Source organism: Elephantulus edwardii, unplaced genomic scaffold (assembly GCF_000299155.1).
Source record: "Elephantulus edwardii isolate Elephantulus edwardi_28Jun2011 unplaced genomic scaffold, EleEdw1.0 scaffold00268, whole genome shotgun sequence".
NCBI lineage: Eukaryota > Metazoa > Chordata > Mammalia > Macroscelidea > Macroscelididae > Elephantulus > Elephantulus edwardii.
Genome location: NW_006400018.1, coordinates 346277 through 363772, shown reverse-complemented (window position 1 = coordinate 363772; position 17496 = coordinate 346277). Strand labels below are relative to the sequence as shown.

The 17496-nt window shown below is 55.7% G+C and overlaps 1 protein-coding gene across 1 annotated transcript in view; it reads right to left on the bottom strand.

The window, feature by feature from the left end:
* The window catches only part of AHNAK (AHNAK nucleoprotein), a 19927-nt gene extending 13680 nt beyond the window's left edge, over positions 1-6247 (bottom strand). The window contains exons 1-3 of the mRNA XM_006899868.1: positions 6091-6247; positions 4735-4925; positions 9-3761 (exon numbers count right to left, since the gene is read on the bottom strand). Of these exons, the coding sequence (XP_006899930.1) occupies positions 9-3761; positions 4735-4925; positions 6091-6247 (4101 nt within the window). The remainder of the gene's footprint in view (positions 1-8; positions 3762-4734; positions 4926-6090) is intronic.
* Between the last annotated feature and the right edge of the window lie 11249 nt (positions 6248-17496).

Sequence of the window (17496 nt, the reverse complement as noted above, 5' to 3'; positions counted from 1 at the left end):
ACATCTACATCCGGTGCACTGACGTCCACTTTAGGCCCTCTGATGTCCACATCTGGCATTTTCATTTCACCCTCAACTTCAGGCAAAGACACATTCACATCATCCTTCAGTTTGGGCCCCTTAAGATTTAGATCCACATCCGGCATGGAGGCCTTGGGGGCCTTGAAGTGCATGTCTGGCATCTTAAACTTGGGACCTTTCAGTTTCCCTTCTGGGCCCTCTAAGCTCACATCAGGTCCCTCAATGTCCACTTTGGGTCCTGAGATGTCAATGTCAGCCTTGGGCAGGTTCACGTCCACTTCCGGGCCCTCTCCTTTGAAGCCAGGCATGCTGAACTTGGGCATTTTTATCTTAGGCATTTTCAAGTTCCAGTCTGGACCATGGACATCCACATCTGGTGTACTGATATCTACTTTGGGGCCTCTGATGTCCACATCTGGCACTTTCATTTCACCTTCTATCTTGGGCACAGAAATATCCACGTCTCCTTTGACTTTAGGACCTTTCAAGTTTAAGTCCACATCTGGCATGGAGACCTTGGGGGCCTTGAAGTGCATGTCTGGCATCTTGAACTTGGGGCCTTTCAGCTTCCCTTCTGGGCCTTCGAGGCTCACATCTGGAGCACTGATATCTACCTTGGGTGCAGAAATGTCCACATCAGCCTTGGGCAGGTTCACGTCCACTTCTGGACCCTCTCCTTTGAGGCTGGGCATGCTGAATTTGGGCATTTTCATCTTGGGCATCTTCAGGCTCCAGTCTGGACCTTGAACATCTACATCTGGTGCTTTAATATCTACCTTGGGTCCTTTGATGTCCACATCTGGAACTTTCATCTCACCTTCTACTTTTGGTACAGACACATCTAGATTGCCTTTCACTTTGGGTCCTTTAAGATCCAGGTCAACATCTGGAAGAGACATCTTGGGGGCCTTGAAGTGCATGTCTGGCATCTTGAACTTGGGGCCTTTCAGCTTCCCTTCTGGGCCTTCAAAGCTCACGTCTGGAGCACTAATATCTACTTTGGGTGCAGAAATGTCCACATCAGCCTTGGGTAGGTTCACGTCCACTTCTGGGCCCTCTCCTTTGAGGCTGGGCATGCTGAATTTGGGCATTTTCATCTTTGGCATCTTCAAGTTCCAATCAGGACCATGAACCGCCACATCTGGGGCACTGATGTCTCTATGTGGCTCTTTCAGCTCCCCTTCTAGTTTGGGCACAGTAACATCATATTCTCCTTTTACCTTGGGGCCTTTCACATGCAAATCCACCCCTGGCATGGAGATCTTGGGAGCTTTGATGTTCATCTCAGGTATCTTAAACTTGGGACCCTTCAACTTCCCATCAAGTCCTTCGACGTTCACATCTGGAATGTCAACATCCACTTTAGGTGCTGAAACATCCACGTCAGCCTTGGGCAGGTTCACGTCCACTTCTGGGACCTCTGCCTTGAAACCAGGCATGTTGAACTTGGGCATTTTCATTTTGGGCATCTTTGGATGCCAGTCTGGGCCTTGAAGGTTCACATCTGGAGTATCAATGTCCATTTTGGCACTCTTAAGTTCAACGTCAGGAACTTTAATCTCTCCTTCAACCTTTGGCACGGTGACATCATACTCTCCCTTTACTCTGGGGCCTTTCAAGTGTAAGTCTACGTCAGGTACCGATACCTTTAGACCTTTGACATTCATCTCAGGCATCTTAAACTTGGGTCCTTTCAATTTCCCTTCTGGTCCTTCGATGCTCACATCTGGCGCACCAACATCGACCTGGGGCCCAGCAATGCCCACATTGGCCTTAGGCAGGCTCACGTCCACTTCAGGGACCTCTGCTTTGACCCCTGGCACACCAAACTTGGGCATCTTCATCTTGGGCATCTTCAGATGCCAATCTGGGCCATGAAGTTTCACATCGGGGGCGTCAATGTCCACTTTGGGGCCTTTCAGTTCCCCTTCGAGCTTTGGCACTGTTACATCATATGCCCCCTTCACTTTTGTACCTGTGACGTGCAGATCTACATCAGGCACGGAGATCTTTGGTGTCTTGACGCTCACTTCGGGCAGCTTAACCTCAGGGCCTTTAAGTTTGCCTCTCAGGCCCTCAAAGTTCACATTCGGGGCTTCCACGCTGACCTTGGGCCCGGAAATGCCGACATCTCCTCTTGGTAGACTGGCACTGACGTCTGGACTCCCCACTTTGGCTCCAGGAGTGCTGAACTTGGGCATTTTCAGGTTCCACTCTGGGCTGTGAACATCCACATCTGGCCCACTGACATCCACTTTGGGGCCTTTCACATCAACTGCAGGAGCTTTAACTTGACCCTCTGCTTTTGGAAGAGTGACATCAATGCCCCCTTTCACTTTAGGGGCAGATACATTTAAGTCCACGTCAGCCATAGAGATCTTGCAGGTCCCTGTTTTCACAGAAGGGCCGCTAAGCTTGGGACCTGTAAGCGTCCCCTCTAGGCCAGGTGCCTCTATGTCCACTTTGGGGCCTTTAACTGCCACCTGAGGGCCAGTGACATCACCTTGTAGGCCAGGTGCAGAAACTTTCATGTCTCCTTTCAGTTTGGGAGACCGAAGGCTCAGGTCCACATCCTGCATGGAGATTTTAGGCTTCTGCACAATCAGCTCGGGAGTCTTGACGTGGGCACTCTTCACCTTCCCTTCCAGACCACCAGGGGTCACCCCAGGCAGGCTGGCATCCCCGGAGACCCCAGGAAGAGTCACATCACCTGTAGGCAGTGTCACGTCAACTGCAGCTCCTCCCTCGGAACCTGACACGGAGAACTTGGGGACTTTCATCTTGGGCATATTCAGTTTGCCCCCTGGTCCTTGAATATCAGCATCAGGGACTTGGACCTCCACACGGGGTCCAGTGACACTGCCCTCAACTTTGGGTACAGAGATGTCTATCCTCCCCTGTGGTCTGGTACCTTTCAGGCTCAGGTCACCCTCAAGGGATGGCCCAGTGATGTGAGGGCCTTTCAGCTTCCCCTCCAGGCCCTCCATACTGGCCGAAGGAGCACTGACTTCTAACTGGGGGGCCTGGATGTTCCCACCAATGGTCAGCCCTGGCTTGCTGCCCTTGTGCCCCACAGAAAACTCGGGTGCAGAAACATTCAGCCCTACCTCCGGGGCCTGGCCCTCGGGCCCTGTCGAGACACCAAACTTGGGTATCTTCAGAGTGGGGATTTTAATTTCCCCACTGCCTCCACTCTCAAGGGTGGGGCCCTGCACACTGACTGAGCCGCCCCCATGAGAAGATGAAATGTCCATTCCCGGAACCTGGATGCCTCCTTTGCCACCCAAGTCCAAGCCCTTCACACTGACATCAACACCCGGGCTTCCCACCTTTATCCCAGGTGCAGTGACCTGGAGCTTCGGTTGGCCAACGCCTTGGAGCTCTGGGCCTGAAGCAGCCCCGGCCCCTGCTCTGATGTCCACAGTGGAGCCTGTGGTTGGAGACACCGCCCCCGAGGGCAGTCGGATCACAGTCTTCCCGGGCTGGCTCTCCACATCCACGCGGGAGATCTCAGTCACTTCCTGCCTGGGGATCTTGATCTTGAACTCAGGGCTGCTGATGTCGATGTCCTTGGCACCTTCGCGGCCTGTCACATCCACGGTGTAGGCCGTGACCTTCCTGGTCACCGTGATGGTGCGGCTCTGGGTCTCCCCAGAGGCCCCTTCCACTCCGTCCTCCGACCTGAGCCGAGGCTTGATCTTGGTGGTGTAGATGCGCTGGTACTCCTCATCATCCCCGCTCTGCAGAAAGACACGCACCGGCAGAGGTTGCAGCCAAGCCGGCCTGGATCACCAGGCACCCCGGCCACAGCCCAGACAACAACACAGCTGCCTGTCTCCTGGAGAAGCTGGGACCGTAACAAGAGGTCCACAAAGCTTCTTCTTGGGACAGAAAACAAGGACTGACAGCCAAGGTCACAGGAGAGAAACGGATTATGGGGAGGGGGCGAAATTCTGGTATGCAGAAACCATGTAGCTAGAAGAACGTATCAACGCCGAAACTGTGTTGCGAACTTAGGATAGAGTCAACTAGGCCTCTCGTGAGTCCCAGGAACCCTCCAGGCCAGCAAGCTCCTGGGAGGACTCCCTTCCTCTCTAATAAACAAACAAGCAGCGAGCTGGGAGCAGCATGCCGACTTGACCCTTCAACTCCCACCTCACTGTTTGTTTGGGGGGAGCGTCCTCCCCAGAGCCCTTGGCAGCTCTCAAGCATTTGAGAAACTGGGTGTGCTTCAGTCAACAGCTGACATTGAAGCTCCATTATTTGTTAAATAAACAAGCCAGGAGAGGAGGAGCAGGGCACAGCCCCCCCCCGCCCGTAGGCAGAATGCCCCGCTCGGCTGCCCAGCCTCTGACTCACAGGATGACTCCTGGCCTTGGCCAGGAGGAGACGGTGTCCGCCAGGCTGCGTGGGGCACCTGGGATCATTTCAAAGATTCCCAAAAAGCAACCGCCCTTCTCCTGGCATCTACGCCCAGGCCTCCCACCACATGGCCGGACAGCTGGGCTACCGGAAGACTCGAGGGCACATCAGTCACATGCCACAGAAGACGAACAAACAGGTCGGCCAAGGCTCAGGAGAGTGCAGAGTGGTGAAAGGAAGAGAAGGCATTATAAGACAGGCCCAAGCAGGCGCGCAGAGGCCTCAGGCAGCAGGGTAGCAGGCTGATGTGCCACGAAGTGGGGGCGCTCGGGGCGCAGGGCGGAAACTCACCAGAACCACTTCCGAGCTGCTGCGGGAGCTGAAGACTTCGTGGGTCCAGGTCTGGCCAGGCTCAGGAGAGCGGTCGCCTTTGCGATGCAGCTTCAGGCCCACGGTGTGATGTCCCATGGTGTTCAACAGCTGTGTCACCTCACCCGACTGCAGGTTGTCAAAGTAGATGGTGGCACCCACAATCTGGTCCCCTGTGCAGGGAGGTGCAAGACATGGGTGCTCAGAGGAGCTCAGAGAAGCCACACACAACCACCACATACTCGGCCCTCAAGCGCCTGCTAACTTCACTCCCAGGCCTATGGCACCAGAGCTGAGCTGATCTCTGAAAGGTTGGAGACTGGAATCCACCAGCAGCTCTGAGGGAGAAAGACAGGGTTGTCTCTCCCCACAAAAGTTTACAGGTTCACCTCAGAAACTCCATGGGGAAACTCTACCCTGTCTATAAGATTGCTATTATTCAGAAGCCACTCCATGGCTGCACTGAGGCTCGAACCCAGGACCTTCTGCGGGTAAAGCAGAAACCAAGCTGCTCCTTTGAAGCAAGGATTTTGAGACTCTGTCTGACACACGTGAGGCACGTTGCCAGAAGGAACCAATCCCTGGAGAAGGACATCATGTTCATAAGGGTGGAGGGTCAGTGGAGGAGAGGAAGACCCCGACTGAGATAGATCAGCACAGTAACTGGGGTAATGGGGTTAGTTGTGTCAGAGACAGATTGGCTCAGGACAGGGCAGGGATCAGAGCTGTTAGGCAGGCATAGTCACTAAGAGTCGTGGTCAACTAGGTGGCACATAACAATGTAAGTCAGAACTCAACTGCTTTCTCTTTATTCTGCAAGAAAAAATCCACACCCATGGCCATCGGTCAGTACCGACCCATAGCCATCCTATAGGACCACGTAGACCTACAAAATCAGGTTTCTAAGAGTGTAATCTATGGGAGTATAATCTCCGGGAGGAGCCGCTGGTGACTTCAAACCACCAACCTCTCAGTCAGCAGCTGAGCTCTTTAACTACTGCACTACCAGGGAGCCTATCCTGCAAGCCAAGAGTGATGATGCCCATTTTAAAGATGAATATGCCGAGGCCTAGAGAAGCCAAATAATTTTCCCTAAGCCACAGAGCTAGTGCCTGGTAGATCAGAACTCGGGTGCACTCAAGAGGCCCCGTGTTCCTTCTCCCCCTTACCTCCCCCAGGACCAGTCAGGAGGGATAAGGAGAGGGCAATGGAGGATTGGGTTTGGGGACCTCCTTCCAGTCACTAGCCCGCTCCTGCCTGCTCCCCACTTGGCCCTCACCTCACCACCTTCACTCTTCCTGACACACCCACCCCCACAGCCAGCCCACGGAGACTCACCCTCCTTGACCACCCCAGTGCGGGCCGCAGGGGAGTTCCTCATCACCTCCTGCACAAAGACGCCATCGTCCCGCTGGGCGATGGTCAGCCCATGGGAGCCGCTGCCCTGCCAGTTGGGCAGCAACAGCTCCCGGGTGGTCTCCTCCTCCTTCTCCATCTGGGGCAAAGCAAGGAAACTGAGTCAGGATGCAGAGGATGGGCAGGTGCTAGCAGAGAGCAGGCCGGGTCTCAGCACTGTGGGTTTGCGAGGAGGGCACCAGGTAAGGGGCTCGATGTGGGGGTGCTGAGGGGCAGGACCGGGCCAGGCAGCCCATCTCACGTCAGTCCACTGTCCAAGTTCTCCAGGGCACGCACAGCATGTGGAGAGGACAGAGTCGATGAAGCCGGCCCTGGAGGTCACCAGAACCACCTCCCTCCTGCCCCAGGCCTGCCTCCCAGTGCACATGGTGTCCACCCCCCATACTTGCGTCCCCTCCAGCCCACATCACAGCGTCCCTCCTACTGACCTTCCGCGAAGTTCCTTCAGGAGCGAATGCCTTGCCAGGAGCCCGCCCCTCCTTCCTCTCTTCCTTTCAGTCTCTCTTGTCCTCTGGAATCTCCGTCACACAGCCTAGAGGAAAGTTCACAAGGACAGTCACGTGGACAGTCATCTTGCTAGAAACCCTGCCCAGCTGCCACCTAGGAGTGCTCCATCCCCCAGGCCAGACCCCAGCCCTAACCAGGACACAGCTGAAAGCTCCAGGCCCCAGGCCAGACTGCAGCAAGCCCCAGCCAAGCTGCTCCTGCCATGACCCTCTGGCTCCACTTCACGGAAAAGGCCAAACTCAGATTCGAATCCTGACTCTGCCGCCTCCAGCTACAGTGTGACCCTGTTCAAGTCCCTGGCCAAGTCCCTGAGCTCCTCTGAGCCATTCTTTCCTCATCTGTGAAGAGGACAGAGGGCTTCCCTCCCGTCAGGAGACGCAGGGCGTGTGTGTGTGCAAAGGGCCAGCTCATGCGAGTACAAAGTACAACCTCCCTTAGAGACTTTGCAACAGGCTCAGGACACTGATACCCAAAAATGACAGCTGCTGCTACATCAAGTCCACCTCATCTGACCCCACATGTCAGGGGAGAGCAGAGATCCACGGGGCTTACAGCGGCTGATTTTTCAGAAGCAGATAGCCAGGCCTTTCTTCTGAGGCATCCCTGCCTGAGCTCAAAGGTCTATCCTTTTAGTTAGCAGCCAAGGGCATTAACCATGACTCTAAACCAATGTCACTGTCCCCATCTCACAGATGAAGACTCAGGATCCCGGAGGCCAGCGTGCCCGGGGCACACAACAAGAGGACAGTGACGTGCGTAACTCTCCCCGATCCCCGACCATGTCTGCCGTCTTTCACGTGTGGGGCCTCCTATGGGGGGGTCTCCAGCATAGGGGGCAGCTGGAGGACCCGGAAGCAAGCGACTAGTGTCCTCTCTCCCTGCCAAAGAGTGACTCAGGGTCATCTTGTCTAACAGAGCCCAGGACAGGGGCCCTGCCAGCCAGGAACTCCAGAAGCCCTGTCACAGGCAATGAATGGCTCAACTGAGGGAAAGCGTCAGCCCCACCTGCTCCTTCAGCTCAGAAGACGGAGCAGAGCTGAGCCCCCCTCAGGACGGCGTGAATCATGGCTTATCTGGCTCCTCCAGCTGGGCCCTGAGCTGCGCTCCCTCCCCCAGATGCAGGCCCACCCCAGACACAGGGTGCAAAAGCACCCTGGGATGACACCAAGCTGCTGCGGACATGACCACTGACCACAGCCACCCATATAAAACGGTGGTGGCAGCATCACCTCAAAGCACGCCAAAGGATCTGTGGGGGAACCCCACCCAAGGCCCCACCCCAGAGCTGTTTACGCTTCAAAATTAGTCACCAATCAATAAATGAATGCATATTGGTGGCCTCTGGGAGGCCCTGTGCTGGGCGATGTGGAGACAGCAGAAAGACAAGCGCAGCCCGCGCTTAATTACACACGGCGGTAAATTGTTACCTAAATCCTGCCACCTTCCCACACTGCCGAATGCCCTCCATGTGCCAAATACTGGTGATACGGAGACTGCCCCAGATACAAATTATGGGCAAGATGATCTGGGTGTGCACCACCCGCCTCAGAACATTCCAGAGGCTCAGGGACCTTCCGAGCAAACGAAACCTAATGGTGTTTCGAAGGTGCTGAGTTTGCTGCTAAGGATAGGGCCATATCTTCTGGCAATTCATGGGCCTTCGGCAGTTACAGCCTCAGACCTAACGCAACACAGTGCGAGGAAAACACCTAGACCGCCACCTGTGCTCACAACGCGGGCATTTAGCAGGTGCCTCCTGGTCAACCCAGGTGAGTGGTCTGTTGGCACAGGTGAGAGCAAGCCGCTCCTCCCTTCTGCACAGGCTGGCGAGGAAGTCACGCTGACCCGTTCCCACTGAAGCTGCAAAGGCAAACCCAGCTCTGAGAGACCAGCCCTGCACACAAGGAGCAGGGCAGGGGCAGGGCGGGAGGGGCGCTCCCAGCCTGGGGGCCTCTCTGCGGAGCACTGGGCCACCGGTGGCCCTGGCACCCCCCTCTTCCTCCTCCAGCAGGGCCCCTTTGGTGCTGAGCCAGCAGGAGAGAGAGCCAGCTCACCCTCGCCCACATCTCAGCCCCACCCTCCCTCCTTCTCCAGTGAGTCACCGGTGGCCGCAACAGCTCCAGACATGCTCAGAGAGGGTCACGCCTAAAAGCTCATCGACAGAGTGCCTCATGGGGCCGGATCCTGGTGCCAGAGGGGCTGGGGCGCCAGGGCAGGATACACCATCTGCTTCCCTCACCATCTCTGAGAGAGGCCAGGAGTACCCAGGAGTTCGGAAGGGCTTACCACCTCCTGGACCCCATGCTTTCTGAGGAGCAAGAAGGCCATTCAGAACAGGGGTCCAAGATCCTGGGAGAACAGTAGTCCTTGTCCTTGGCAGGCAACTGACTGGCATCCTGGCCAGTTGGGATGCCCCAGAAACCAGCCTGGCACAGCAGGAGAGACTCTCAGTCCTGAGCCTGAGGGGAGAGGTGCCTATGGGGGATTGGAGCCCATCTTCTGCATTTGAACCCCAAACTCTCTCTCCCCCACCCCGAAGAACCCATTCTAGACCCAGATGAACCCCCCTCCTCCCATGCAAGTCTCCCACATTCCCACCCAAGGTTTCCCTGAAGCTGGGGGCTCTGCCCAGCTGTTACCCAAAGAAAGATCTTTGGAGCTGTGAGTCACCAGCTTTCAGAGTTCAGAGAAAAGGCCCCTAAGCTATGCAGTCCAGCATGGTAGCCACAGAAAAAAAAAAAAGAAAGAAAACAAAACAGCCCAAAACCCACTGCCACGGAGCTGACTGTGACTCATGGAGACCCATTCTTGGCTGGAAAATTTACAGCAGAGTCCCTGGTGATGCAAATTGAGAACAGCTCGGCTTCTATCAGAAAAGGTTGGCTATGTAAGCCCACCTGGAGAAGACCCTCAAGGAGATGGGTCAACACAGCAGCTACAACAATGGGCTTAAAGCACAAGACAGATTGTAAGGACCAGCAGGGCTGGGCGGAGTTTTGTCCTGTCATAAGCGAGGTCGCTGCGTGTCAGAGCTGATGCGATGGGACCTAACAACACAACAGAAGCTCCCAGGAAGACAAGCCTGGTTAATGGTCTCCTTCTGACAGGACATGAAAAACTCTGGAACAGGTCTACCCTGACGCACACAGGGTCCTCAGGAATCAAAAGCTGATTCTATGGCACTACAAACAGCAGTATCTACAGAGCAGATCACGATCACCAGGCCTGTCTGCTGGGGGGCTTGCTGCGTGGGTCCAAAGCACCAACCTTTTGAATAATAACCCAGCAAAAGCATCTGTGCCATCCAGGGCCCTAGTCACGAACCACAAGCAGCCATCTGCATTCATTAAGATTCCGTTCAATTCAAACTTTAGTTCCTCCCCGCATTAGTCATATTTCAAGGGCTCCGCAGCCAACGGCAGCTGATGGCTCCCATGCTGGACATGCGCAGGGCATTTCCAAAGAGCCAGCTCCACTCTGCAAAAGACGGGGAAGGTGAAGCCCAGAGACGTGAGGAGAGGACCCAGGTCAGCTGGCTGCCAGCCCCATGTTCACTGGCACATAGTGTTCTCCCCAACAGGAAGGAACAGGGCAACGGCGAAGACACCCCTCGTCCTGCTTTGAGGGCAGAAAAGGCATAAAAAGGTGCAGCCATTCCAGCTGCAGGGGACACACATCCAAGCCAGGGGAGCAGGGTGTCACCCAGGCGGAAGCCGAAAGAAGAATGGGGCTGTCCTGCAGGTTTAAAACCGCAAAAAGGATGTGTGTGCAGAGCAGCAGGCCCACGCCCACCTCTGTGGACTGGGGTGCCGCACAGACCCAAGAGAAGACCAGGAGAGGGTGGACACCTCTGCCCAGGTGTGACCTCCAGAGGGACATCCTCTCCCCGCTGTTCCCAGGGAACACTCATCTACGCCCCAAAGCAAGCATGAGGACAGCAGCTGAGCCTCACAGCTATGCAGCCAAGGGCAGCCTGCAGCCCAGGTCAGTGTTGAGATGACAGGAGCTGATAAGGCACCCACTCTCCCCCGCCCCCCAACCCCAAGACAGCCTCACACCCTCCTCTCTTCACACCACCAAACTCCTCCCACAAAGAGGGGGCACCAACAGCCACCAAGACTCCTGCCAGCAGAGCAAACAGCGCAGCGCTTGCAAACACACACACACACCCCAACCCACCCGGAGAAGAGCGAAATGACTCGTGAGGGCCCCACCAGAGGGGAACCCCCAAAGGCTAGTCACAGCAAAAGGGGCTCACCCAGGCGAGGGCTGAGATATTTGAAGAAGAGGGGTGCTCTCTCACAAATACTTGTCAGGCAGCAAAGAGGAAAAGCAAGCTATACATTGGAAGAAAAAAACCCATTTGGAGAGATGTAAGACGGATGGCACAGGATAGAACGGGATACAGATCTTTGTTCACAGGGTCGCTATGAGTCGTACTTGATGACACCTAACAACAACAATAAAAACAAAGTGGAGGCTATAAAGTTAGGTGGGGTCCACGTCAGACTTTCTCAGTTTCTTTTCTCTCCCATGACCTCCTGTAATTGAGTTGATTCTGCCTTATTGCAACCCTACAGGACAGAAACCCACCGGCTTTCTAAGGCTATAGTATTGAGGGAAGCAGACTGCTACATCTTTCTCCTCCAAGCTGTTGCTGAGTTCAAACTACCACTCTAACCACTATACCACCTGGCCTCCTTTTTAGTTCCAAGATCCCTTCATATGCTTGTTGATGCTCCTGAGTTCTATGGAGTCAATTCCAGCTTGTAGCATCCCGTCATGACAGAGCAGACCTGCCCCACAGGGTCTTCTTGCTGTAATTGTTAGAGAAGCAAATTACCAGATTTGGTGGGTTTGAACTGTCAACCTTTTAGCTCAGCAGCTGAGCATCTAATCATTTCACCATCAGTGTGCTTTTTTTTTTCCAATGTGTGTACTGTCAAATCGGACCTGACTGGTACAAGAGGGGATTGTCCTTCCTTCTCCAGCAGAATATCTGGCGGGTTTGAACTTCATACCTCTGAGATAGTGTGCTTTTTAATACAGTCAAAATCTACCAATTTACCATCATAAATTTTAAAATCCACTGCCTGAAGATTACAACTCATCACACTTGGAACTTTTAAAAGTAATCATTTAAAAGCCACACACAAAAAAATAAAATAAAATAAAAATCCACTCTAGATTCATTCTGTTGTTGTTATGTGCCGTCGAGTCGCTTGCGACTCATAGCGACCCTATGTACAACAACCCTAAAGCCTGCTCTATCCTGTGCCGGTCTCACTGCCTCTGACACACCCATCCCGATTACCCCAGTCACTGAATCAATCCATCTCACAGAAGGTCTTCCCCTTCTGCACCATCCCTCCACCCTCCCAAGCATGATGGCCCTCTCCAAGGACCTCTCCCTCCTTACAACATGTCCAAAGTATGTCAGACGCAGCCTCAGAATCCTTGCCTCCAAGAAGCAGCCTGGTTTAACCCTCTCCAGGATGAATCTGTTTGTTTTCTTGGAAGTCCTATTGTTATTGTTAGTACTGTCGAGTGGGAACTGACTCATAATTAACCCTCCAGCAGGTTTACAGAGGCTGTAAATCATACAGGAGGGGATTGCCCATCTTTTTGCCCTCAGAGCAACGGGTGGATTCAAACCACATACCTTTAAGCTGGCAATGTAACTCCTTACCACTAAGCTACCAGAGCTCTCATGTATTCATTCAGAAAACATATTTTGGTGCTGTTTTCCAAAACAACCGAACACAGAAATAGTAACATTGGGTTATGTTTTTGTTTTGGGAGGGGGTTTACATTTTTTTTGCAAATCTCTTTTGATTGGCTTAATAACAGTAGCTGGATTATCAAAAATAGGAAAAAAATCTCAGCCATGTTGAAAGAATAACAGTGTACGTATTTTGCAGCGTATGTGTTCTGTGTCCAGTGACTTGCAGACAATGGGTTCATCCTCCCTTGAGCCCCAAACAACCCTAACCCTAAAAACCCACTGCCACCAAGTGGATTCCTACTCTTCAGCCCTTCATCGGGTTCCTAGACCCTAACAGGAGCAGACTACCCCTCTTTCTCCCTCAGAGTGACTGGTCAGTTTAAAACACACTAACCTTTTGAGTAGCAGCAGCTCAACCCATTACACCAGCAAAGCTCCTCCAAACATCTCTACGTGATAAAAATGAGCATTCTCGTCTTAGAAATGAGGAACTGTGTCCCAGAGGTCAGGCCTTTTAACCATGAGACGCAGTTGAGATGCAGGCCCAGAACTCTCCGGTTTTAAGGGCAAAGTCTCCAACAGGTAAAGGGACAAGTGAGTAGTAGACCCACACGCTGAGACACACACAGAAACCACAGAGAAAGATGTGCAGGAGAGATACTCAAGTGAAAAGACTTCTGCCGGAGTGGAGGGCAGAGCAAGCCCAGAGATACACCTACATAAAACAAGAGGACCCCAAGCACATTGGGAGAGAGACCTCACAGCCACACACAGGAGACAGGAATGCTGGCAATATGACTTGTCAGAGGGGGTTTCCTAAGCACAGAGAAAGGGACAGGCTAAGATCCCGGCAGGGACCAGGAAGCCATGAGGGAGCCCCAGGACCAGGTCCCCACCAGGAAGCAGTGCTGCTAACTGCACCCACAAGCAGGGGAGGAGGGGCAGGCAGCCCCCAGCCTCCCTTGCCCACACTCCAGCCTCTTCATGGCCCAGTTCGGGGGGCCACAAACCCCCCCACTCCACGGAGTCCCTTGCACCCCTGAGGGCCTGATACCTCAAAACCTTTCCGGTTTGAGCTCATTGAGGCTTTATCACCAGGGATCAAGGCCCCCGAACTGCCCAGAACCCAGTTCACCCCTTGATCCTCTGGCGGCCCCAGCGAGTGGGAGACTCAGTGATCACACCCTCAGAGGGCTCAGTTGGCATGAGATGCACCCTAGAAAAGCATTTCTGTGCCTCCTGACTAGCAATGCTGGAAGCAGCCACGGCAGAGGAACAAAAAGAAAATGCCAGGCTGGTGTCTCTTCTCTTCCAGGGTCTAAAAGGACCTGGAAATGTGCAGCTGCTGGGCTTCTGTGTGGAAAAAGCACGCCTTGCTCAAACTGCAGCAGAACTGTGCAGACTGGAGGGGGGCTGAAGTTTTACACACCTGCCCCTGCCTTGCGCCCACAGCACCACCACTGGTGGGGGTTCCACCAGTGAACACAGTCCCCCTCACAGCTATCAGAGTTCCTGAAGCTGTAATCAATTAGAGAAGCTGACTGCCTTCTCTTCAGCACAGCTGGTGGATTCGAACTGCTAACCTTTCATTACTGGACCAGTACTTAATCCACTGTGCCACGAAACTCCCTGCATACACACACCCGGAACCCTTTCAACTCACATTTTCGGGGTGGAGAATTATCAGAGAGAAATAGACACGGGCACTAGAGGGACCTTAAACACCAGGAGGACACAGAGATCCTGGACCTGTGGCTGCCCTGGTCTTCCCAGCCCAGAGCCTCAAACTGTGACCCGCCCATAGGCACCCGCGTGTGCAACCCCAGGCAAGCCCTGTACCTGTGAACCTGGCGCTCCCGGACCTGCGTCCGCCCTTCCCCAGGTGAGTGCGCACCTGCCCTGCTGGTTCCCTGCTACCTGCCTGCTGGGAGGGCCAGCCCGGCCCACAACTCCCACCAGGAGGCAGTTTTCCACCCCTCCCTCCCCGCCAGCCCCCCTTGGGCCGCTCACCGGCTCACAGGGTGCTCAGTGCACCTGGACCTCAGGACTGCCCCTGGTCCCCACCCAGCAGCTGCTTCCTGGGCTCCGCCCTAGCGCCTCCCTCCACCTCGCCTCCCCCCACCCCACCCCCGGCTGCGCACCGCTCCCCCCACCGCCCCAGCCAGCTCGGGCGACCCAAAGCTCCAGGTTCTCCCTTCCAGGAGAGAGGGCGATCCCCTCTGCCTCCCCGGACCGAGAGGACCTCTCCCCTCCGTAGGCGCCGGCGGGGGGGGGGGGGGCAGCAGCCGCTTCCCGCAGCTGCCCACAAAGGCACGGGGGCCGGGGCCTTTGCCAGGACCCCTGGGATAAGCCACCAAGGCTGAAGTGGTGTCCCACATGGGAAAGCGGGGGGCGCGGAGGTGCAGGAGAACGCACTGTGTCACCCCCGGGGGTAGATTACCGCCGGGGAGCCGCCCGGCCGCCCCACCCACGGCCCGCGCTCGCTCTCCAGCGGTCAAGCCTCGCCAGTGCAGGGCGCGGGGCCAGCCGCCCCCCAGCCCGGCCAGGACACGTAGCCGGGATCAGCTCCAGGCACTTCCCCTTCCCCCGAACCTCCGCTCGGGCCCCGGGGGACCCGGCAGGATGCCCCTCCCTGACAGGCCGTGTGCAGCCGGCGGCCCACCGCTGTCCTCCCCCTCCAGCGGGCCTCTGGGAACTACGTCCAGGGGCCCGACCTGTCCCGGACAGAAAAGGGCCACCTCGGCCCTTACCCACAGCTCCAGGGGCCTCCACCGGGGCAGGGCGGAGTTCCAGGGACGTTCCACGCCTCCTAGGGACCCCAAGACAGGGGCAAGAGGACATTAGGGGCAGACAAGATGTACCCGATATGAGACCACCACGCACCACCAAGAGAGATGGGCTCACCAATCAGAAGACACACCATGCTCAGCTGGACACAGCAATCACAGGGACCAAGCCTACCGTGATTACAGTGACCGCTGGGCCGCTTAGAAGTGACCGACCCAAGACCCTGTGACTCGGCTGCAGCCCTGGAGCCAGTGGGGGCAGCCCTGGAGCAGTGAAGGCCAGTGGGGGATTTTGCAGCACCCACACTCGACACAGCCATTCCTGCGGAGCCCTCCTATGGCCCCACGAGGCGCCTACACGCCCCAGGGAGCCCTGGGCATGGCAGGAAGCAGTCGCGCCCAGCTGGGGAAAGGATTTCATGGAGACTGAATGAAGCCCATTCGGCTGGAGGAGAGGGCTGAGGGTCCCAAATGCGCCCCACTCATGGCCACCACCACCTTCCCCACCCTCCTCAGCCACCACCCCTGTCCTCCAGCCACCAAGTGCACATGCACGAGGTCAGCCCTGTTCTGGGGAGAGAAACTTAGGGGCGTCTGGGAAAGAGGTGCGGGAGAGACCTGGCAGAGCTCCTTGCAGGCTGTGGACTAGCTCTCCCGGTCTGTCTGTCTGCCTGTCCCCAGGCGGTTCCCAAGTTCTGAGGAAGGCAGGCAGCGGCCACACCCCAGAGCCCCACACACCCCTCCACCCCCGCAGCTTTGCCCCAACCCCTCAAACCAGCTGCTCAGGCTCAGCATGGCTTGCTCTGCCTGGCCAGTGTGCCAATTCCGAGTTGAGCAAAAGAATCCTGCCTGGCCGTGCCCGGGCACCTCCACCCAGGGCCTGCCAGGGACTGAAGTGACCCCTGGCCCCCCAGCCCATTCTCTGCCCTTGACTGAAGCTGCCCTTTTCCTCCACAGACACCCAGCGTTCCCCACCGTTCACCTTGGCCCTGGGTCCTCACCACTTGGTACAGTTCTCTGACTGTGCCCTGCACCCCTTAACAGTTACAGCCTCTATCAGCAGCCCCTGAAACCTGCCTTACTCATGGCTCCCTGCAGTCTTGTTCTCTGCCCAGCACCTCTGCACATGACAGGGTAATGGGCTTCCGGGAGGGACTTGGCACCCTCTCACACGCACTGACCATGGCTTGAACCCCTCCCCAAGACCCTGCATTCACTACTAGTTCAGCGCTCATTGGCCCAGTTCCTCTCAGCCTCACTCCACTCCACAGTCTGTATCTCAGAGTAAGGGGCACGCCTGAGCCTGGGGCGACCATATTCCCCACTCTGTACCACCCTGCAACCCCATGTGCTGGCCTCATCATCCCACTGGGCCAGAAAAGGAAGCTGCCCCATCCAGAGAGGAAGTGAGTGCCACACCCTGGCCCAGAGATTTCCCTCATTTGGGGTACAGAAGGATGAAAGAGAAGTGTCTATCCCCCTAAATTACACCCAGTACAGGGGGGGATCTTTCAATTCCTCCCTCTTCCAACTCCCTTATTTGCTTACAGTCCCACCACCCCACAATGCATCCCACAAAGTCACCCCACTACCCATCATGTGCCAAGCTGTGCTGGGAGGGGCATGCAGCCCTAGAGAGGGCTTGAATGCTCATAGAAGATACTGTTTCCAAGCAGTTCTTGGGACACCAGTGCTATGCTTGGGACATTTTAAAAAAAAAATAGACAATGAAATACCAAACTGTTGCGGTTGAGTCATTCCAACTCAGAGTGACCTGTGTTAGTGACCTGTGTTCGAGTAGACAGCCCCAGAGTTTCCTAAGATGCAGTCTTTACAGAAGTAGATCACCAGGCCTTTCTTGTATGGAGCAGTGCCGCTCAGAAGGGTGGGTCCACTGTGGCTGCAACCCGGCGCAGCCTTTCCCCAAGCTACTCCTCAGAACACAGCGCCCAGAGGGGAACAGCAGTCCTCACCACCGCCCACTTTGGCCAGGCGCGCACTGTGAAATACACAAAGTCCGAACCCTGGCTTCTGTGGTCACCTCCCACCTGGTGACTGGGGCTCAGATGAAGCTGCGAGGTCCCTCTCTGCCTTTCCCACTCCTCTCCCACGCAAAGGGGCAGCCAGCTCAGGCCCCACGTGTCTCCCACGCCAGCGAGGCCCAGGGGCTTCGTCCCCACACTCCTGGCTCGGGCACTGCAGGGGGCTCCCAGCCCTGCCAGGGGCCAGCCAAGCCCAGCACACTGCACACCCCCTCCCTGACTGGGACGCCTTACATAACCCAGCGCTCTGCACACACCCTGAGCACAG